Here is a 22,720-nt window from a genome sequence, read left to right on the forward strand (position 1 = left end):
GTCCTAGTGCTCATGTGGCTGTCACAGGACAACCTTGAGTGTTGGTCCTCGGCTTCCACATCCACCTTGTTTGAGGCAGGGTCTCTACAACTCACTCCTTTGTATACCAGGCTAGCTGGCTTATGAGCTTCTGATGATCCTCTTGCCTCCACATCCCACATCTTGGCAAGCCTACACTATAGTTACAGACACTTGTGCTACTATAGCTGGTTTTCATGTGGGTTCTGGGGGTCTGAACTCAGGTTGTCAAGCCTCGCACAGTAAGTACTTCGCCACTGAGCCATCTCCTTCGCCCTAGTGTTTCCTTTTTAAACATATTTATAAAAGACAGTCTCATATACCCCTGGCCCTAAACTCTACTATGTAGCCAAGAATGACCATGAATTTCTGAGCCTTCTGCCTCCACCTTCCTAGTGCTGAGATTACAAGCATGCATCACTATATCCAGTTTTATATGGTACTGGGGTTGGATTCAGAGCTTCAGACTCTACCCCGTTCTAAGTTTTCTTGTTATTATTTTATGAATCAGTGAGTTTATCAATCCTGCTTAGGAAGCAGAGGTGAGTTAAAATAAAAGCCAGGCATGGTGATACACATCTTTATTCCCAGCAGAGGCTGGCAGATTTCTGTGAGTTTGAGGCGAGCATGGTCTATGTAGAGAGTTTCAGGCCAATCAGGGCTATATAGTAGGACCCTGTCTAAAAAAGCAATAACGACAAAAATTACAGGTGAGGGATTACTTAAAGAAGGCTGGATGGCACCAAAATAGCATAAATTTCCAATAAATTCCCACCTAGTTATGGAAGATGACCTCTTGGAAGCTGCATCATGGAGTCCTCCCTTGCAGCTAACTTTTCACTTCTTTGTTTTTGTCCAAGATCATATATAGTACCAAGTGCTAGTGTATGTTTCTTAAATATTTATACTTGTGATCAAGTTTTTGTTTGTGTCTGACTTTTTTGAGACAAGGTTTCACTCTCTAGTCCAGGCTAACCTGGGATTAATTATGTAGCCTATGCTAGCCCATAACTCAGAGCAGTCCTTGTGCCTCAGCTTCCCAAGTGCTAGAATTATAGTAGTACGCCACCACTGCTAACCATGTAATATTTTAACTTATAAGTTGAATATAATGAAAGATTGAGAATAATAAAATAGAAAAATTATAACAATAAATTATAATGCAAGTTATTTAAAACTTATGGATTATCAATTTTGGAGTTTTAAGTTTAATAAATGCAAATTTACAATAAGAAAGTATTATCACAAGGGTCTGAACACAGTGATAATAGGAACTTCCAAATGGGTTAAGAGGCTGCAGTGCCACAATAGACCACATGAGGGCAGGAACAGATAAGATTTAAAGTCTTGGTCCTTTTCCTTATGTTCCAGTGATAATTTAAAGGATCCCCTTCAAAAAGCACAAGATGAAGCTGAGTTTCGGGTCCGGCAATCCAGCACTCCAGAGACTGGGGAAGGAGTTTGAAGCTAGCCTGGGCTACATATTGAGCTCCAGTCCTGTCTGAGCTACAGAGTCAGACTCTGTCCCAAAAAACTACCTCCCCCGCAAAACAAAACAAAACAAAACAAAAAAACCCCAAAACAAAACAAAACAAAACAAAAAACCTACCCACATTAACAAGCCAGGTGGTGGTGGTATAGGCCTTTAATCCTAGCAGAGGCAGGTGGATCTCTGTGAGTTCGAGGCCAGATTGATCTACAGAGTTAGTTCTGTGACATCCAGCGCAACACAAAGAAACACTGTCTCAAAAACAAAACAAAAACCACACTAACAAACACCAAAATAAAACCAGAAGGGGGTTAAGGGCATATAGCTCAGCAGTGGAGCACTTGCTTAACATATGTGAGACTCTGGATTATGTCCCCGCAACACAAGAACACAAAGGACAGAATCCTCTCAGACATTCCCATATAGTTTGGTTTAAGTACAGACTTTTCTTTAGTTTTTTTTTTCCAGACAGGAGCACGCAATGTAGCCTTGGCTGGCCTGGAACTGGTATGTTGACCTTGAACTCACAGAGATCCACCTGCCCCACCAACTTCTATCCTGAGCCCTGAGATTAAAGGTGATAGTTACCGTGCCTGGTCTGTCTTTTAAATTATACTTATTTTTGTGTGCATCTGTGCTGTATGTGTGTACGTGTGTGCATATGCGTTCAAATACCTGTGGAAGCCGGGCTCAACACTGGTTATCTTCCTCAGTTGCCCATCACCTTATTGTTTGAGACAGGGTCTCATGAACCTGTAGCTCAATGATTTGGCTGGACTGGCTGGCTAAATATGCCTGTCTCTGTTCCCACCTTCTGGGGTGAGGTCACAGACATGTACTATGCTGGGGTTACAGACACTACTGTGCACAGCTTTGTACATTTGCTGTGAATCCTAACTCGTGTCCTCCTACTTACCTGGAGGTCAATATTGACTGAGCCACTGTCCCTGTTTGTATTTATTGAGACAGTGTTTCTAAACGTATTTCAAGCTAACCTTGACGTTAGTATGTAATCCAGGTTGGCCTTGAATTTGCAGCAATATTTCAGCTTCAATCAGCCTCCTGAGCACTGCTGAGATTACACCTCAGGCCTTCTTCCTCCTGCTGCTGCCGTTATAGCCACCTCTTCTTTTTCCCCTCCCTCCCTCCCTCCCTCCCTCCCTCCCTCCCTCCCTGTCTCAGAAAAGAAAAACAAAACAAAATAAAACAAAAGTATTTCTAAACCAAGTGTGGTGATTCATGTTACATGATCAAGGCTAGCCTGGGCTATCTATGTAGAAGTCCAGGCCACCCTGGGCTACAGTATGAAACTCTTCCAAAAGTAATTAATTTCTTATCTGGTCGTTGTGGTATATGCCTTTAATTCCAGCACTTGGGAGGCAGAGGTAGACAGATCTCTGACTTCAGAGTCATCCTGGTCTATATAGAAAGTTCCAGGTCAGCCAGGACTATATGGTCAGATTCTGTTTCTAAAGAAAAATTACTTAACTTCAAAAGCAAGAAAATTCCATTGGTTTGTGTGCTATGGAAGTTGTTTGGTTATTTGTGCCTTATTTTTCTTTTCCACCCTCAGCTGGGAGGCACTATTGGAGACATCGAAGGAATGGCATTTGTGGAAGCATTCCGACAATTCCAGTTTAAAGCAAAAAAGGAAAATTTCTGTAATATTCATGTCAGCCTTGCACCACAGGTGAGCGTTTCCACAGAAGTCTGCAGATAGTAACTTTGATCAGTTTTGCACTGATATTTTATGTGACCTGTCTTTGAAATTCAAGAGCCATAAGTTGTCCAGTTGTTCTGATGGGGACTCATTTCTTTTTAGCTCTGTGTTACTGGAGAACAAAAAACCAAACCCACACAAAACAGTGTCCGTTCGCTGAGGGGGTTGGGCTTGTCTCCAGATCTGGTGAGTTAAGTGCAGTGGGTAAGTTTGTCTCTAAGATCTTTTGGAGTAGGACCTCCATGTCACAGGCTCTAACAGCCACTAACAATGGTTTATTTCCTTTTTTGGTGTTGGTGCTGGGGATGGAACCGAGAGCACATGCTAAGCATGTATTTTCTACCTTTAAACGACACCCAGTCCCTTCATCTTTAACGCACCATCTGAGTCATCTGTCCCTCTCAAATGATTCTGATGACGGTAAACTGTTTTGTGTCTGGCATCCAGGAAAAGAATATTTCTCTATCCTTAATTTGGTTCCTTTTATAGCAGACAAGATACAATGCTCTGTCATTTGTAAGGTTCCTGGCTCCTTCAGAGCGAATGTAAAACCTTGGGATTTTCATCTGTCCCTTCAACGACTGGCTATCTTTGCTCTGAGCTTTAGTCTAAGAGGCATTCATGTGTTGCTATATCAGATTATCCAGTTACAGCCAGCATCTTTTGTGTTTGTGTGTGTGTGTGGGGGGGGTGAATTAGGAGTCCACAAAGCAGCTGCCTTCTTTTTTTTTTCAGGACAGTATTTTTCTGTGTAAGAGCTCTGGCTGTCCTGGAACTTGATTTGCAGACCAGTCTGACCTCGAACTCACAGAAATCCTCCTGTCTCTGCCTCCTGAGTGCTGGGATTAAAGATGTGTACCACTACTGCCTGGCACAGCTGCCTATTTTTATAAATAGAAATTTATGGACATACAGTTATTTACTTACGTATAGTCTGTGTAAAGAAATAGTCTGTGTTTTGGCAAGTCTATAGTAGGACCCGGAGTGCCTTACCTGGAAAGCTAAACTGTTTCCTGTGGGACCCTTTAGTGAAAGTTTGTTAACTTCTGATCCACCTTCTCTTCTGTTTCATGAAACAGCCCTGTAGAGCTTTTAACTCTTCACCAGAGACATTTTTGATATTTTCTTCCTGGTAGATTTCTGTTGAACTTAGTGAGACATGCTTATGCTAGTGGCCAGACCAATTTTTCATGCTACAGAGGAATGCCCAGAGTGAATAAGTACATACTTGGTCTAGTCTTGTAAAAAAAAAGAATAAAAGGATTTTCTGACAATGAATTGGGCAATTTGATCACCCCTGTTTCCATGTATTGATCCATGCATAACTGGCTTTCACAGATTGTCTGCCGTAGTTCCAAACCTATTGAGATGGCTGTGAAGGAGAAGATTTCTATGTTTTGTCATGTGAACCCTGAGCAGGTTGGTGCTTAATGTTTTTTATATTAAAATTTGTGTGTGTGCACGCATGTGTGTGTGAGTGTGCATGTGTGTGTGCGCGCTTCTGCCATGACCTATGTGTAGAGTTCAGAGGACAATTTTGTGGATGGATTCATTCTCTCCTACCTTTAGGTTGGTTTCACCTGTCAAAATCAAGTTGTAAGGATATGTGACAAGTACTTTTACTCGTTGAGCTACAGGGTCTCACATAGCCCAGGCTGACCTCGAATTTCTGATTCTCCAACATTCCATGTGCTGAGAACATAGTCATAAGCCCCCACTTTAAGCTCAGGGTGGGCATTTTAGCTCAGTGAAGCTTCTAGTAAGAGAACTGTGTACTGTTTCTTTAGCATTTTTTTTATCCTGTGTTTTGACGGGATACTTACTGCCTCGTTCAGTTTTCTTCTGTACCTTTTATAGCTTAACACACCTTAAACCGCACAAGTGTGCTGACATTCATGCTGTGTTTTATGATCATGTAGGTGGCCTAGCTGGTTTCATTACTCCATAAATTACCATAATTTAGGCTCTAGCCTTCTGTTCTGTAGGACTTTCAGCCTGGGTATTCTGACATTTAGATGATCTTTTTCTTTCTAGCTCTGGTTCCCAATAAGCCTATGGTATGAGGGGTTGCAGTTGGCTGCAGGTTATAAGGAGTGGTGTGAAAAAAGAGTGGCTTGAATGGAGGTCAGGAACAGGGTGAGGCTTGCTAGCAACCATTCATGTGAGCTCTGGGTTCTCTTGACAGCTGCTTGGTGGGGTATTTATGTTTGGGGTGTAGGCGAGTAGAGAGTCCTCTGCTTTAGGTTTCCAAGCCTGAACTGCTTTTAAAAGAAGGGACTTCTCTCTCTCTCTCTCTCTCTCTCTCTCTCTCTCTCTCTCTCTCTCTCTTTCTGTGTGTGTGTTCTGGGCCACTTTGTTTTGGTTCAGTTGTTTTGTGTGAGCACTGCTGAGATTACACCTCAGGCCTTCTTCCTCCTGCTGCTGCCATTAGAGCCACCTCTTCTTTTTCCCCTCCCTCCCTCCCTCCCTCCCTCCCTCCCTCCCTCCTTCCCTCCCTCCCTCCCTCCCTGTCTCAGAAAAGAAAAACAAAACAAAATAAAACAAAAGTATTTCTAAACCAAGTGTGGTGATTCATGTTACATGATCAAGGCTAGCCTGGGCTATCTATGTAGAAGTCTTGGTAAACAGTGGATTAAGCAAATATAACCTGGTTTCCAGAATAGAAGAAGATAGTTAGAACATTTTGCATTGGATTGTTGAGAACTCAGAGAAAGGAGGTGGAGTTCCAACTCTGTCTGTTGTGGTGTCTAACACCTGGAACATTGATCCGAGTCTCTTTTATTTCTACAATTTATCTTTATTATTTTAAGCTTATATGTATGTGTGTGGGCTCGTATAAGTGAGTACACATGCCCAAAGAGGTTGTGGGTGTCAGATCCTCCTGGAGCTGGAATACAGGTGGTTTTGAGCCATACAATGTGTATGATGTGGATGCTGGGAACCTAACTCATATCCTCTGCAAGAGCTGTAAGTACTCTCGACCACTGAGCTATCTCTTCATCCCTAGTGGTCCAATTTTGTTCTTATTTTTCTTTTCTATTTTTTTTTGAGACAGGGTTTCCCAGAACCTATGGAGCCTGTCCTGGAACTCGATCTGTAGATCAGGCTGGCCTCAAACTCACAGAGATACCCATGACTCTACTTCCTGAGTGCTGGGTTTATAAAGGCATGTGCCACCACTCCCGGTCAAACAAGGCAATTCTTTTTTTTTTATTTTTTTTTATTTTAACTTTTTTTTATTGAGAAAAGAAAAAAAAAATTTCCTCCTCCTCCCAGCCTCCCATTTCCCTCCCCCTCCTCCCACCCTTCTCCCCCTCCCCCCACTCCTCTCCCCCTCCCTCTCCAGCCCAAAGAGCAGTCAGATTTCCCTGCCCTGTGGTAAGTCCTAGGTCCTCCCCGCTCCGTGCATTTCTAGGAAGGTGAACATCCAAACTGGCTAGGCTCCCACAAAGCCAGCACATTACGTAGGTTCAAAACCTCGTGCCATTGTCCTTGGGTTCTCATCAGCCCTCATTGTTCGCCATGCTCAGAGAGTCCAGTTTTGTCCCATGCTTTTTCAGTCACAGTTCAGCTGGCCTTGGTGAGCTCCCAATAGATCAGCTCCACTGTCTCAGTGGGTGGGTGCTCCCCTCGTGGTCCCGACTTCTTTGCTCATGTTCTCCCTCCTTCTGCTCCTCATCGGGACCTTGGGAGCTCAGTCCAGTGCTCCAGTGTGGGTCTCTGTCTCTGTCTCCATCCATCACCCGATGAAGGTTCTATGATGATATGCAAGATATTCGTCAATATCGCTCTAGGATAGGGTCATTTCAGGTTCCCCATCCTCAGCTGCCCAAGGAACTAACTGGGGACCTCGGCTTGGGTATCTGGGAGCCACTCTAGGTTCAAGTCTCTTGCCAACCCTAAGGTGGCTCCCTTAACTAAGAACCGTGCTTCCGTGCTCCCCCATCCAACCTTCCTTCATCCCAATCCTCCCCCTTCCCCAAGCTCCCCCCATTCTCCCCCTCTCCCCCCTCTCTCCCCATCTCCCCTTACCCCCATCCCACCCCACCCCCAAGATCTCAATTTTCTCCCCGGCAATTTTGTCTACTTCCCATAGCCAAGAGGACAACTATATGGTTTTCCTTTGGTTCACCTTCTTACTTAGCTTCTTTGGGATCACCAAGTGTAGACTCCGTGACCCTTGTTTATGGCTAGAAACCAATTATGAGTGAGTACATCCCATGTTCATCTTTTTGGGTCTGGGATACCTCACTCAGGATAGTGTTTTCTATTTCCATCCATTTGCATGCAAAATTTGAGAAGTCATTGTTTTTTAACGCAGCATAGTACTCTAATGTGTAGATATTCCACACTTTCTTCATCCATTCTTCCATTGAAGGGCATCAAGTTGTTTCCAGGTTCTGGCTATTACAAATAATACTGCTATGAACATAGTTGAACAAATGCTCTTGTCATGTGATAGGGCATCTCTTGGGTATATTCCCAGGAGTGGTATTGCTGGGTCCAGGGGTAAGTTGATCCCGAATTTCCTGAGAAACCGAAACACCGATTTCCAAAGTGGTTGCACAAGATTGCATTCCCACCAGCAATGGATGAGGGTACCCCTTCCTCCACAGCCTCTCCAGCAAAGGCTATCATTGGAGTTTTTTATTTTAGCCATTCTGACAGGTGTAAGATGATATCTCAAAGTTGTTTTGATTTGCATTTCCCTGATTGCTAAGGAGGTTGAGCATGACCTTAAGTGTCTTTTGGCCATTTGAACTTCCTCTGCTGAGAATTCTCTGTTCAGTTCAGTGCCCCATTTTTTAATTGGGTTAATTAGCATTTTAAAGTCTAGTTTCCTGAGTTCTCTATATATTTTGGAGATCAGACCTTTGTCTGTTGCGGGGTTGGTGAAGATCTTCTCCCAGTCAGTAGGTGGCCTATTTGTCTTGGTGACAGTGTCCTTTGCTTTACAGAAGCTTCTCAGTTTTAGTAGGTCCCATTTATTCAATGTTGCCCTTAAAGTCTGTGCTGTTGGGGTTACACATAGGAAGCGATCTCCTGTGCCCATCTCCTGTAGGGTACTTCCCACTTTCTCTTCTATCAGGTTCACTGTGTTCTGACTGATAGTGAGGTCTTTAATCCATTTGGACTTGAGTTTTGTGCATGATGATAGATATGGGTCTATTTTCATTCTTCTACAGGTTGACATCCAGTTATGCCAGCACCATTTGTTAAAAATGCTTTCTTTCTTCCATTGTATACTTTTGGCTCCTTTATCAAAAATGAGGTGTTCATAGGTTTGTGGGTTAAAATTCGGGTCTTCTATACGATTCCATTGGTCAACTTCTCTGTTTTTATGCCAGTACCACACTGTTTTCATCACTGTAGCTCTGTAATAGAGTTTGAAGTCAGGGATGGTAATGCCTCCAGACAATCCTTTATTGTATAGGATTGTTTTGGCTATCCTGGGTTTTTTTGTTTTTCCATATAAAGTTGATTATTGTCCTCTCAAGATCTGTGAAGAATTTTGATGGGACCCTGATGGGGACTGCATTGAATCTATAAATTGCCTTTGGTAGAATTGCCATTTTTACTATGTTGATCCTCCCAATCCAAGAGCAAAGAAGGTCCTTCCATTTTCTGGTATACTCCTCAATTTCTTTCTTCAATGCCTTAAAGTTCTTGTCCAATAGATCTTTCACTTCCTTGGTTAGAGTTACCCCAAGATATTTTATGCTGTTTGTGGCTATTGTGAAAGGTGAAGCTTCTCTGATTTCCCTCTCTGCTTCCATATCCTTTGTGTATAAGAGGGCGACTGATTTTTTGGAGTTGATCTTGTATCCTGCCACGTTACTAAAGGTGTTTATCAGCTGTAAAAGTTCTTTGGTGGAGTTTTGGGGGTCGCTTATGTACACTATCATATCATCTGCAAATAACGAAAGTTTAACTTCTTCCTTTCCAATTCGAATCCCTTTGATCCCCTTATGTTGTCTTATTGCTATTGCTAGAACTTCAAGTACTATATTGAAGAGGTATGGTGAGAGTGGACAGCCTTGTCGTGTTCCTGAGTTTAGTGGGATGGCTTTAAGTTTCTCTCCATTTAATTTAATGTTAGCTGTCGGCTTGCTGTATATAGCTTTTATTATATTTAGGTATGACCCTTGTATCCCTAATCTCTCCAATACTTTTATCATAAAGGGGTGTTGAATTTTGTCAAATGCTTTTTCAGCATCTAATGAAATGATCATATGGTTTTTTTCTTTCAGTTTATTTATAGGCTGGATTACATTGATAGATTTTCGTATGTTGAACCAGCCCTGCATCCCTGGGATGAAGCCTACTTGATCATAATGGATAATTTTCCTAATGTGTTCTTGGATTCGGTTTGCCAGTATTTTGTTGAGGATTTTTGCATCGATGTTCATGAGTGAGATTGGTCTATAATTTTCTTTCTTGGTTGAGTCTTTGTGCGGTTTTGGTATCAGAGTAACTGTAGCTTCATAAAAGGAATTTGGCAATGACTCTTCTGTTTCTATATTGTGAAATACATTAAGGAGTATAGGTATTAGATCTTCTTGGAAGTTCTGGTAGAATTCCGCATTGAAACCATCTGGTCCTGGGCTTTTTTTGGTAGGGAGGTTTTTGATAACCTCTTCTAATTCTTCGCGACTAACAGGTCTATTTAGATTGTTCACCTGGTCCTGGTTTAACTTTGGTATATGGTATTTATCTAAAAAAGTGTCCATTTCCTTTACATTTTCCAGTTTTGTGGCATATAGGCTTTTGTAGTAAGATCTAATGATTCTCTGAATTTCCTCTGTATCTGTGGTTATGTCCCCCTTTTCATTTCTGATCTTATTGATTTGCAAATTCTTTCTCTGCCGTTTGATTAGTTTGGATAGGGGTTTGTCAATCTTGTTGATTTTCTCCAGAAACCAGCTTTTTGTTTCATTGATTCTTTGGATTGTTTTCTGTGTTTCTATTTTGTTGATTTCAGCCCTCAGTTTGATTATTTCCAGTCTTCTCCTCCTCCTAGGTGAGTCTGCTTCTTTTTTTTCTAGAGCTTTCAGTTGGGCTGTTAAGTCTCCAATGTGAGCTTTCTCTGTTTTCTTTAAGTGGGCACTTAGTGCTATGAACTTTCCTCTTAGGACTGCTTTCATAGTGTCCCATAAGTTTAAGTATGTTGTTTCTTTATTTTCATTGAATTCCAGGAAGACTTTAATTTCTTTCTTAATTTCTTCCTTAATCCAGGTATGGTTCAGTAGTTGACTGTTCAGTTTCCATGAGTTTGTAGGCTTTTTGGGGGTAGCATTGTTGTTGAATTCTAACTTTAATCCATGGTGATCTGATAAGACACAGGTGGTTACTAATATTTTTTTGTAACTGTGGATGTTTGCTTTGTTACCGACTTTAGTGGTCGATTTTTGAGAAGGTTCCATGAGCTGCAGAGAAGAAGGTATATTCTTTCCTATTTGGGTGGAATGTTCTATAGATGTCTGTTAAGTCCATTTGATTCATTACCTCCATTAATTCTCTTATTTCTCTGTTAGGTTTCTGTCTGATTGACCTGTCCATTGGTGAGAGAGGAGTGTTGAAGTCTCCTACTATTAGTGTATGCGGTTTGATGGCTGCCTTGAGTTTTAGCAATGTTTCTTTTATGTACATGGGTGCTTTTAAATTAGGGGCATAGATGTTCAGAATTGAGACTTCATCCTGCTGAACTGTTCCTGTTATGAGTATAAAATGCCCCTCTCCATCTCTTCTGATTGATTTAAGTTTGAAGTCAACTTTGTTAGAGATTAGTATGGCCACACCTGCTTGTTTCTTAGGTCCATTTGCTTGATAAGCCTTTTCCCAGCCCATTACTCTGAGTAGGTGCCTGTCTTTGTGGTTGAGGTGTGTTTCTTGTAAACAGCAGAATGTTGGATCCTGTTTTCGTATCCAATCTCTTAGCCTGTGCCTTTTAATAGGTGAGTTGAGTCCATTGACATTAAGTGATATTAATGACCAGTGGATGTTAACTCCGGTCATTTTTTTAGTCGTAGAGTTTGTGTGTTTCCCTTCTTTGATTTGTGTTGGTGAAGGTCTCTAGATGTCTGAGTTATTGTGGTCATTGTTGGGCTCCTTGGTTAGTGATTTTCCTTCTATCACTTTCTGTAAGGCTGGATTTGTGGCTGCGTATTGTTTAAATTTGTTTTCATCCTGGAAAATTTTATTTTCTCCATTTATAGTGAACGAAAGCTTGGCTGGGTATAGTAATCTGGGCTTGCATCCATGGTCTCTTAGTTTTTGAAGTTCATCTATCCAGGACCTTCTGGCTTTCATGGTTTCCATGGAGAAGTCAGGTGTAAGTCTGATAGGTTTACCTTTATAAGTAATTTGGCCTTTTTCCTTTGCAGATCTTAATATTCTTTCCTTATTCTGTATGCTTTGTGTTTTGATAATTATATGGCGAGGGGATGTTCTTTTTTGATCCAGCCTATATGGTGTTCTGTATGCTTCTTGAACCTTCATAGGTATATCCTTCTTTAGGTTGGGAAAGTTTTCTTCTATAATTTTATTAAATATATTTTCTGGACCATTGAGCTGCACTTCTTCTCCTTCTTCTACTCCTATTATTCTTAGGTTTGGTCTTTTTTTGTGTCCCATATTTCCTGAATATTTTGTGATGAGAGTTTGTTGGACTTGCTGTTTTCTTTGATCAGAGTGTTTATTTTCTCTATGGTATCTTCAGAATCTGAGATTCTTTCTTCTATCTCTTGTATTCTGTTGGTTATGCTTGTTTCTGTAGACTCTGTTTGTTTACTTAAATTTTCCATGTCCAGTCGGCCCTCTGTTTGTGTTTTCTTCTTTGCCTCCATTTCAGTTTTCAAGTCTTGCACCGTTTCCATTATCTGTTTGATTGTTTTTCCATGGTTTTCTAGGGTATCATTCACTGATTTATTCAGTTCTTCAAACTTTCTGTTATATTTCTCATCCATTTCTATAAGGGCATTTTTTACATGCTGTTTAAGGGCGTCAATCACTTTCATGAAGTCAACCTTTTCTACTTCTTCTTGATTAAGGTGTTCATGTCCTCCCGTTGTGGGGTCGCTCGTTTCTGGTGGCTTCATGTTGCTTTTCAGCTTGTTGGGCGAATTCTTGCCTTGGCGTCTACCCATCTCTTCTTCCAAATGCTCCCTTATGGATCTTCTTTACCGGATCAGGTCTCCTTGCCTACCCAATGCTGGATCTCCCCAACGTTGTCTCTCCCCAACGCTGGGTCTCCCCAAGGCTGCGTCTCCTGGCGCCGAGAGATCAGGCCTCCGTGCTGATGGGCAGGTGGCAAAGCGCCTACCCTGCTTGGTGCAGGCAGGCCAAAGAAACAAAGGAACTCCCGCCTGCTTGGGTGCCCTGAGGATTCGGACCCAGTGCCCAGACAGGCTGGGCTGGGTGATGTTATGTGCAGAAAGAGGGCGGTGGGGCAAATTGGGGAGGGTTCTGGATGGAAGCTGGGTGGGCTAGGAAGAAAGAGGAGGTATGCAGGGAGTGGGGGCCCTGCCGAGAGCTCAAGAAGGATAGGGGGCCAAGGAACCTCTGAACTCCCCTTCCCGGGCTGGCGCCGTGGGGCCAGAAACTCACCCCAACGCTGGGTCTCCTGGCGCCTAGAGATCAGGCCTCCGTGCTGGTGGGCAGGTCGCAAACAAAGCGCCTACCCTGCTTGGTGCAGGCAGGCCATAGAAACAAAGAGACTCCCGCCCGCTTGGGTGCCCCGATGATTCGGACCCAGTGCCCAGTCTGGCTGGGCTGGGTGATGTTATTTGCAGAAAGAGGACAGTGGGGCCGAGGTGGGGAGGGTTCTGGATGGGAGCTGGGTGGGCTAGGAAGAAAGAGGAGGTATGCAGGGAGTGGGGGCCCTGCCGAGAGCTCAAGAAGGATAGGGGGCCAAGGAACCTCTGAACTCCCCTTCCCGGGCTGGCGCCGCAGGGTCAGAAACTCACCCCAACGCTGAGTCTCCTGGCGCCGAGAGATCAGCAAGGCAATTCTTATAAGATAAAGCATTTAAATTAGGGGCTTCCTTAAAGTTTTAAAGGCTTAGTCTATTATCATCATGTTGGGGAGCATGGTAGCATACAGGCAGGCACTGGAACAATTACTGAGAATTACATCATCCATAGCTACATCATTCATAGGCAGAGAGAGAGAAACAGAAACAGACTGGACTTGGCATGGGCTTTTAAAATTTCAAAGTCCACCCTCAGTGACTCCAACAAGGCTACACCTACTCCATTCCAACATGGACACTCCTCCTAATCCTTGTAATCCGTTCAAACAGTTTCACTCCCTGGCAACTATGTTTTCAAATATGTAAGCCTTTGAAGGCTGTCCTTATTCAAACTACCACAGTGATAGTTGTGAGCTACCTTGTGGGTGATGAGAGTCAAACCTAGGTCCTCTGAAAGAGCAACAAATACTTTTAGGTGTTTAGCCATCTCTCTAGCCCAAATTCATTCATTTCTCTTTTTTTGTCTCTTTTTTTTTACCCTTTGGAGCTGAGAAATAAACCCAGAGCCTTGTGCTTACTAGGCAATTGCTCTACCACTGAGTTAAACTCCCAATCCCTTTCTTTTCCTTTCTTCTTTTTTTTTTTAAAGAAAAACCTTGTAACATTTATTTATTGCATGTGTATGTTTATTCATGAGTGTGGTGGTCAGAAGGCAATTTTGGGGAGCCAGTTCTCCTTCTACCATGTCTATTCTGGGACTGGAACGCAGGTTATCAGATTTGGTGCCCTGCTGGGTCATCTCACCAGCTCTCAGTTCTTTCTTTTTTGATTGTTCTTTTTTTATGTAGTCTAGGCTAACATTGGACTTTCTGTTTGGCTGAGTATGATCTTGAACTTCTGTTCTTCCTGTCCTTACTTCTCAAGTGTTCTGGTCATGGGTGTGTGCCACCTTGCTTGGTTCTATGTGGTGCTGCTGGTAGTCAAACCCAAGGTCCTCACGTACGCTAAGCAGGCAGTCTGCCAAATGAGTTATATATCTAGCTGTCTTGCTTTCCCTTCTGTTCCTGTGATAAAATACCCAGCTTAGGGGGAAAGAGGTTTTTTTTTTTAACTTAGGGTTCTTGGTTACATTCTAGTCTTTTGGGAGGTTAAGGCTGAAGGAATTTGAAGCAGCTAGTCACATCACATTCACACTCAAGAACACAGAGAAATGGGGTAATACATGTACATGCCGACTGCTTAGCTCCCTTGTCTATGGTCTAGGGCCAAAATCCAGAGAATAGTGCCACTCAGTTTTAGGCTGGATCTTTTTTATGTCAGTTAAGGAAATTAAGAAATTCCAAGCCAGAAGGCGTGGCATATGTCTTTAATCTCATCACTCAGTAGCCAGAGGCAGGTGGGTCTCTGTGAATTTGGGATCAGTCCTGGTCTACATAGTGATTTCAAAGCTAGCCAGGGCTGCATAGTGAGATCTTTGTTTTAAAAAAAAAAGAAAAGAAAAAAAAGAAACCCTGACAGACATGCTCAAAGGCCAGTTTGGTTTAGGCAATTATCATTTGAAACTCTTCTCCCGAGGTGAATATAGATTGTATCAAGTTGACAGTTAAAACTAAACATCACTGCTCCCTCCCTCCCTTTTGCTCTCCTTCCCTCCCTTCCTTTCTGAAGTTGTATTTTGCTGTATAGCTGAGACTGGTCTTGAATTTATTATGGTCCTCTTGCATCACTTCCTGGGATGCTGGAATTAGGCCTGTTCTCTAACACGTAGCTTTCTTGATTTTTCTTATTTCACTATAAACTGTTTCTTGAGTTTTGTCTTATTCCAGTGGTGTATTAAGAAAGATGTTTTATTTTCATTGATCAGGTCCTCTGTATCCATGATGTTTCTTCCATCTACCGAGTGCCTCTTCTTTTGGAGGAGCAAGGCGTGGTTAAATATTTTAAAGAGAGATTGAACCTGCCCATCAGTGACTGTTCAAGTAATTTGCTTTACAAGTGGAAAGCCATGACTGACAGGTATGTGAGATGAATTATTTATGTATAAAATTTTTTAACATAGCTAGAACTTGTAAAAAAAACTTCTCCCAGTTTGTTCCAGACTTTCTCAGTCTTTATAAATACATAGGAAATTAGGACTGCAAGATTACAGATAAAAAAAAGGATTACAGATAAACATACTACAGCCTCTGGCTTTATATGGGTTTGGACTGAGTTCTCATGCTTTTGTGGCAAGTTCTCTACTAACTGAGCTATCACCTTGGCCTCTTTACGCAATTTTTTAATAATTCTTGGCCTTGTAGGTGGAAGTAAAACCTACTTCAAAGGGCCAGTCTGCCTTCTTTACCTTTTTGTATGTGTATGTTCTGGTGTAGCTATATCTAAATTTGTTGTTAGAGTCTTTCTCTGTGTTCTTTGAAGATTTTTGTAGCCATTGTCTTTGTTGTACTTAAACCCAAATGAGTTAAAGGGATTTGGATTCCCAAAGGAATATATATATATATATATATATATATATATATATATATAGACTAGGCTGGCCTTGAACTCACAGAGATCTGTCTCTCTCAGCCTTCTAAGTGCTGGGATTAAAGGTGTGTGTTACCACTGTCCAGCTCAAAGGAATATTTTTAATTCTGGATGTTTGATTAATACGTTAATTTACTTTTTATTTACTCCACTTTTTTCTTTTTGTCAGTCCTGGGGCCAGAACTTGTGCATGTTAGGCAAGTGCTCTTTGCTGAGCCCTATCCCTAGCCTAATTTATGCTTGTAAGTGTTGCAGAGTTTTTGTTTCATTTAAGATTTGGCTAACATTTCCTAAAGAAGGTCCTTTAAATGGGAAGCTTGACTCTACATTTAGCACTCCATCTGAAAGTGGTTTGTTTGTTTGGTTTTGGCATAGTCTCCTGCAGCCCATACTGGCCTTGAACTTCTACTCCACCTCCAGATTGCTGAGGTTGTACATATGTACCCACCACCGTTCACAGCACCCATCCAGTACTTACATATCTTAAAAAACACTTATTTCCAAATCACATTCATTTATTTTGTGCACATGCACACATACACACCAGTTAAAAGACAACTTTACAGGAGTCTATACTCGTTCCTTCCTCCAGATCATTTTTATAAGTTTTTTTTTATTTTTTTTCCCAAGACAGTGTTTCTCTTTGTAGCCCTGACTGTCCTGGAACTCGTTCTATAGACCAGGGCAGACTCAAATTTGTAGGTCTGCCTGCCACTGTCATCTGAGTTCTGGGATTAAAAGTGTGTGCCTCTACACTCAGTTTATAAGGTTCTTAGGGAATTAAGGGCATGTGCCTTCATGACCAGAGAATTTTTTTCCTCCCTTTAAGGATTGAACCCAGGGCTTCAAGCATACAAGCCTTAATGTGTGAGCTACATCTCCAGCCTAGTGGAGAACCATTCATTTCACCACAGTCTTCCAAATAAACGGAGATGGCAGTGCCTATATCATTTTGGATTGTTGGTTTATTGGTAACTGCAATGTATAATGGCCAACCCCGCTGTGGTCTGTAGAATGTGTAAGGAGTCAGTGAGAGGGCAGAGCAGCTGCTCTGATGATGGATGTTCACTGCCACTCAGACACCAGCGGTCCTAGTTAAAGTGGATATGATATGGTCCTTTCCTGGGACCCCAGGCTGAAATGAGATACCCTTTCCCACTTTGGGACCTGCCCATGATGGGTGGGCCTGTAAAGTAGACTCTGCTTCCCATTTCCCAGAAGCCTGCCTCACACATCTGTGATAGCTGTGTTAATCATGTGAGAGGGACCTTTGGTTGATCTGGGAAGGGAAAGTGAGTATAAGGGACAGACTTAGTATATCAGCCAGCCAGCACAGCAGGCCTCACCCTGGGGTGTTTGGCTCATGCGCTCATCTGTTCCATCTATCACCATGGGATTTCTGTCAAGGAAGTTTGGACATGAGTGAATAGAAGGAGGAGCCTGTAATTGTCTTTAGCGTGCCTTCTTTTGGGTCAGAGCCATGTCCTTCAGCTTTCTGCAGAGAAAAAGTGAGACCCGGCCAACTCTTTTGCACACTGGCAGCTGCTAAGTAGGTAGACCACACCTTAGGACAAAATATCTACTTCTGGTGGCATCTCTCATATTTGGCTTGAGATTAACTTGCTTTCTGTTATCAGGAATTCATCAGCATCATTATAATCATTATCAACATCATCATTTTGTAATACTGGGGAATGAACCCAGGGCTTAATGCATGCTAGGTAACTGCTTTACCATTTCTGGACATACACAACTGTGAATTCTACAGAGCAAGATAAAACTAAGCAGCGTTAAAGGCTTGATAATGTTGGAGGACAAACTGCTTGTTTGGTTCCCAGCTGCCTGACTAGCATAGACCAAAAATAATCACACAGAAACTGTATTATATAAAACACTGCTTGGCCTGTTAGCTCTAGCTTCTTATTGGCTAACTCTTACATATTAATTCTACCCATTTTTATTAATCTGTGTATCGCCACATGGCAGTGGCTTACTGGCAAAGTTTCAGTATGTCTGCCTGACTCTGGCTGCAGCTCCATGGCAGCTCTCTGACTCTACCCTTCTTCCTCCCAGCATTCAGCCTAGCTTTCCCTGCCTACTTAAGTTCTGCCTTGCTATAGGTCCAAAGCAGGTTTTTTGTTCATTAATGGTAATCACAGCACACAGAGGGGACTCCCACATCATGACAACTTTCCCTCAGTTTTTTTTATTTATTAATCTTCCTGGGAAGTCTTACCTTTCCCGTTACTTTTAGTCTCTAAGTTTTTTCCTCCACCCAGCTTAGTTTTCGATTTTGTGTTTTTATTTATTTTATCTGTATGTTTTTGTGGCAGTGTATCACTGTGTTTAGCTGACTAGCTTGGAAGTCAAGATGTAGACCAGAGATGCCTCAAACTTGTAGTGATCTCTGCCTGCCTTTGCCTCTTGTGTGTTACCACATCTGGCTTATTTTTTATTTTCGAGGTATGATCTCATGTTTCCCAGGCTGTCCTTGAACTCACTGTGAGGCTGAGGATGATCGTGAACTTCTGATCTTGATTTAATTTTGGTATGTGGTACCTATCCAGAAAATTGTTCATTTTCTTTTAATTTTCCAATTTTGGTTAGTACAGGTTTTTGATGATATAGGCACTTAATGCTATGAATTTTTCTCTTAGTTCTGCTTTCAAAGTGTCCATAAATTTGGGTATGTTGTATATTCATTTTCATTGAATTCTAGGACGTCTTTAATTTCTTGCTATTTCTTTCTTGACATAGGGGTGATCCAGCTGAGTGTTGTTCAATTTTCATTAGTTTGTGGGGTTTCTGCAATTAGTGTTGTTGCGGAATTCTAACTTTAAGCCATGGTGATCTTATACAGGGGTTACTCCAATTTTTTTGTATCTGTTGAGGTTTGCTTTGTGACCAAGTATGTGATCAATTCTAGAGACAGTTCCATGATGTTCTGAGATGAAGGTATATTTTGTTGTGTTTCAGGGGAATGTTCTATAGATGTCTGTTAAACCCTTTGAGTCATAACTTCTGTTAGTTCCTTTATTTCTCTGTTATGTTTCTGTCTGACAATCCTGTTCATTGGGGAGAGTGGGGATATTGAAGTCTTCCACTATTAGTGTGTGTGGGTTGATGTATGATTTAAGCTTTAGTAATGTTTCTTTTACAAATGTTGGTGCCCTTGTTTTGGGGGTCATAGATGTTTAAAATTAAGACTTCATCATAATGGATTTTTCCTGTGATGAATATGAAATGTCCTTCATCTCTTTTGATTGATTTTTAGTTTGAAGTCTATTTTGTTAGATATTAGGATAGCTACACCAGCTTGTTTCTTAGGTCCATTTATGGAAAATCTTTTCCCAACCCTTTACTCTGAGGCAATGTCTGTCATTGAAGTTGAGGTGTGTTTCTTGTAAGCAGTAGAAGAATGGATCCTGTTTTTGTAACCATTCTGTAAGTCTGTGTCTTTTTATAGATAAATTGAGACTGTTGATATGAAGAGATATTAATGACCAATGATTGTTAATTCCTGTTATTTTTGGTTTTGTTGTTGTTGTTGGTATTGTATGTATGTTTCCCTTCTTTGGGGTTTGCTATTGTGTGGTTATCTATTGCCTGTGTTCTTGTGGGTGTAGCTAACTTCCTTGGGTTGGAGTTTTCCTTCTAGTACTTTTTGTAGGGTTGGGTTTGTAGATAGGTATTGTTTAAATATGGTTTTGCCATGGAACATCTTGTTTTCTACATCTATGGTGATTGAAAGCTTTGCTGGGTATAGTAGTCTGGGTTTGCATCTGTGGTCTCTTAGTGTCTGCAGCACATCTGTCCAGGACTTCCTGGCCTTCAGAGTTTCCATTGAGAAGTCAGGTGTAATTCTGATATGTATGCCTTTATATGTTACTTGGTTTTTTCCTTTGTTGCTCTTAATATTCTTTATTTCTTCTGTATGTTTAGTGTTTTGTTTATTATGTGGCGAGGAGACTTTTTTTTGGTCCAGTCTATATGATGTTCTGTAAGCTTCTTGTACTTTCATTGGTATGCCCTTCTTTAGGATGGGAAAGTTTTCTTCTGTGATTTTGTTCAATATATTTTCAGTGCCTGTATCTGGATTTTGCCTTCTTCTACCCCTATTATTCTTAGATTTGGTCTTTTTTGGTGCCCCAGATTTCTTGGATATTTTGTGTTAAGAGTTTGTTGGATTTAACATTTTCTTTGATGAATCTGTTTCCTCTATTGTATCTTTGACACCTCTCTTCCATCTCTCATAGTTTGTTGAATATGCTTGCATCTGTAGTTCCTGATTGTTTGCCCACATTTTCCATTCCCAGAATTCTCTTGGTTTGTGTTTTCTTTATTGTCTTTATTTCAGTTTTCATGTCTTGAGCCATTTCCTTCCCATTTGATTTTTTGTCTTGGCTTCCTTTGCTTTCTCTAAGGGATTTGTTGATTGCTTCCAATTTTTTGTTTGTCTTTTCCTCTACTTCTTTAAGGGAATTTTTCATTTCTTCTTTAGGGAACTCTATCATCTTCATAAAATTATTTTTAAGGTGGTTTTCTTCTGCTTTGTCTGCACTGAGATATTCAGGTCTTGATGATGTTGAACCACTAGTTTTTGGTGGTGCCATTTTGCTCTTTATGTTTTTGAATGTATTCTTACAGTACCATCTGCCCATTCCTTTCTCTCCAGTGGGTATAGGTGGGGTCTCTGCTTCCGGGTGTCCCTCTTCCTCCAGTTGGTGCAGTCGGGGTCTGTAGCTTAGGTTCCTCTTCCTCCAGGCCTCTGATGGACACTGATATGGCTCTGAGGCTCCTCCAGGTGTAGGCGGGGCCAAGGCTTTGGTGTTTGCTGATGCCTTGGAGGATGATCCAAGGTGTGGGAAGGCTGCTCCCAGGTCCCTGAGTCTTTGCTGGGTGTGGGTAGGGCATGGAATGTGCCAGAATGGATTGGGGTAGGGCTGGGACTTGAGAGTAGGGTTCTCCAGCCGAGGACCCAGACACTCACCTTCTCCAGGTGTCTTCAGGGTCAAGGTTCTGGTGGTCACAGATGCTGTGGGGGATGGTTCTGGGTGTGGGAGGCTGCTCCCAGTTTTTGGGGGCTTCGCTGAGTGGGGGTAAGGCATGAGATGTGCTGTAGGGTCTAGAGCCTAGACATTAATGCCCTCCAGTCCAGAACACAGACCCTCACCTCTCCAGTGTAGGCAGAGTCCAGGCTCTGGTGGTCTCAGATGCCAAGGGGCTGTTTGGGGGTGTGGGAAGGCTGCTCCTAGGTCTCTGGGGGCTTTTCTTGGTGGGGTTGGGGCATGGGATGTTCCTCTAAGAGCTTGGGCCTAGAGAGTAGGGCCCTCCAGCTGGGGACCCAGACACTTACCTCTCCAGGTGGGGGCAGGGCCAAGGCTCTGCTGGTTGCAAATGCTATGGGGGGGTGGTTGGGTGTGTGGGGAGGCTGCTCCCAGGTCTTGCCCTAGTTCTTCTTATGCTTTTGAAATCAGTTTGATGACCAGAGTTTGGCATGTTGGAGGAGAGATTTGTGTCAAGTTCACTGAGTGTCTTGTCTCTTTCTAAGGGTCTGAAAGTACTTGGAATAAGAGCAGTGGCTGCATTGTTGCTTGTGATGTTAAAGTGTACATACTTTAACTTGATTCCTTTCTCAGGTATGAAAGACTGCAGAAAATATGCTCCATCGCCCTGGTTGGTAAATATACCAAACTCAGGGACTGCTATGCCTCTGTGTTCAAAGCACTGGAACATTCAGCCTTGGCCATCAATTACAAGTTGAATCTGATGGTGAGTTCCAGCCTGCTGTTCTAGCTATTTCTTTATTGATTTGTAGTTATTTGTATGTGTACCTATGTCTGTGTGTGCGTGTGTTCATGTGAGTGAAAGTGTATGAGGGAGGCCAGAGGCATTGGATCTCCCTGAAGCTGGAGATGCAGGTGCTTCTATGCCACTTGATATGAGTGCTGGCAACCCAGTAGTGGGTGTTCTTAACTGCTGAACCATCTCTCCAGGCCTTTTCTAGATAGTTCCATCACTCCAGTATTTTGTATTCTAAAGAGTGCTAGAGAGTTTATTTAGCATGATCAAGGCCCTGGGTTCCATCCCTAGCACTGCAAAACAAATAAACATAATTTACTGTTCTGTTGCTGTGAAGAAACACCATGGTTAAGGCAACCCCCTTTTTTTAATTGGCAGCTTGCTTATAGGTTCAGAGGGTTAGTCCATTATCATGGCAGAAGTATGACAGTAGGCAGGCAGTCTTGGTGCTGGAGAAGTAGCTGCGAGCTCCCATGTTATCCACAAGTTACAGGCAGAGAGAGGAACACTGACTGGTCCTGGCAAGGACTTCTGAAATCTCAAAGACCCCACCCCCAGTGACACATCTCCTCCAATAATACCACACTTCCTAATCCTTCTCAAACATTCCATTAACTAGGGACTAACCATTCATGTGCCTATGGGAGGCCATTCTTCTTCAAATCATCATAGTTGGGGATGTTGCTCAGTGCTGGAGTGCTTACTTAGTATGACCAAGTCCTTCCACAGCACGGCCAAACAAACACAATTTAGGAATTCCCAAAGAGGCAGATTGTGATGAAGTGCTTCTAAGTCCAACTGCTGTGTGGAAAGTTGAATAGGAAGACTGACAGGACTCAACATACAGCCATGTCTAAGATTTCTGATAGCCAGAGAATACAAAGGAACATCGGCAAGTGGATGAGTCCTATGGGGTAGAGTCTGGGGAAAGGCCAGTGCAAGCTTACCAGAGGCCTTTCCAACATGGAGTTGCATAGATTCGGCTGGAAGACCCCAGTGATAACCTGTGAAAACATGTGTAAACTACTCTTTACTGGGAAGCTCAGTAGAGATTTAGTGGCCAGGCCATTTTCTTTCCTTCTTCCTCTCCCTCTTCTGTCTCTCTCTTTCCATCTCCCTCTTCTCTCCTTACGCTTCATGATACTAGGCTTGAACCTAGGACTTTGAGCATATGAGGCAAATTCTATATCACTAA

The 22,720-nt window shown here is 42.3% G+C and overlaps 1 protein-coding gene across 1 annotated transcript in view; it reads left to right on the top strand.

The window, feature by feature from the left end:
• Nucleotides 1-22,720, top strand: part of Ctps2 (CTP synthase 2) — a 108,380-nt gene that overhangs the window by 11,851 nt on the left and 73,809 nt on the right. Inside the window, exons 5-9 of the mRNA XM_041639941.1 lie at nt 3,081-3,197; nt 3,330-3,413; nt 4,566-4,646; nt 15,062-15,213; nt 21,363-21,495. Of these exons, the coding sequence (XP_041495875.1) occupies nt 3,081-3,197; nt 3,330-3,413; nt 4,566-4,646; nt 15,062-15,213; nt 21,363-21,495 (567 nt within the window). The remainder of the gene's footprint in view (nt 1-3,080; nt 3,198-3,329; nt 3,414-4,565; nt 4,647-15,061; nt 15,214-21,362; nt 21,496-22,720) is intronic.

The sequence above is a fragment of the Microtus oregoni genome, unplaced genomic scaffold (genome assembly GCF_018167655.1).
Source record: "Microtus oregoni isolate MIOR12 unplaced genomic scaffold, Mior012 000061F_ref0000440, whole genome shotgun sequence".
NCBI classification, from domain to species: Eukaryota; Metazoa; Chordata; class Mammalia; order Rodentia; family Cricetidae; genus Microtus; species Microtus oregoni.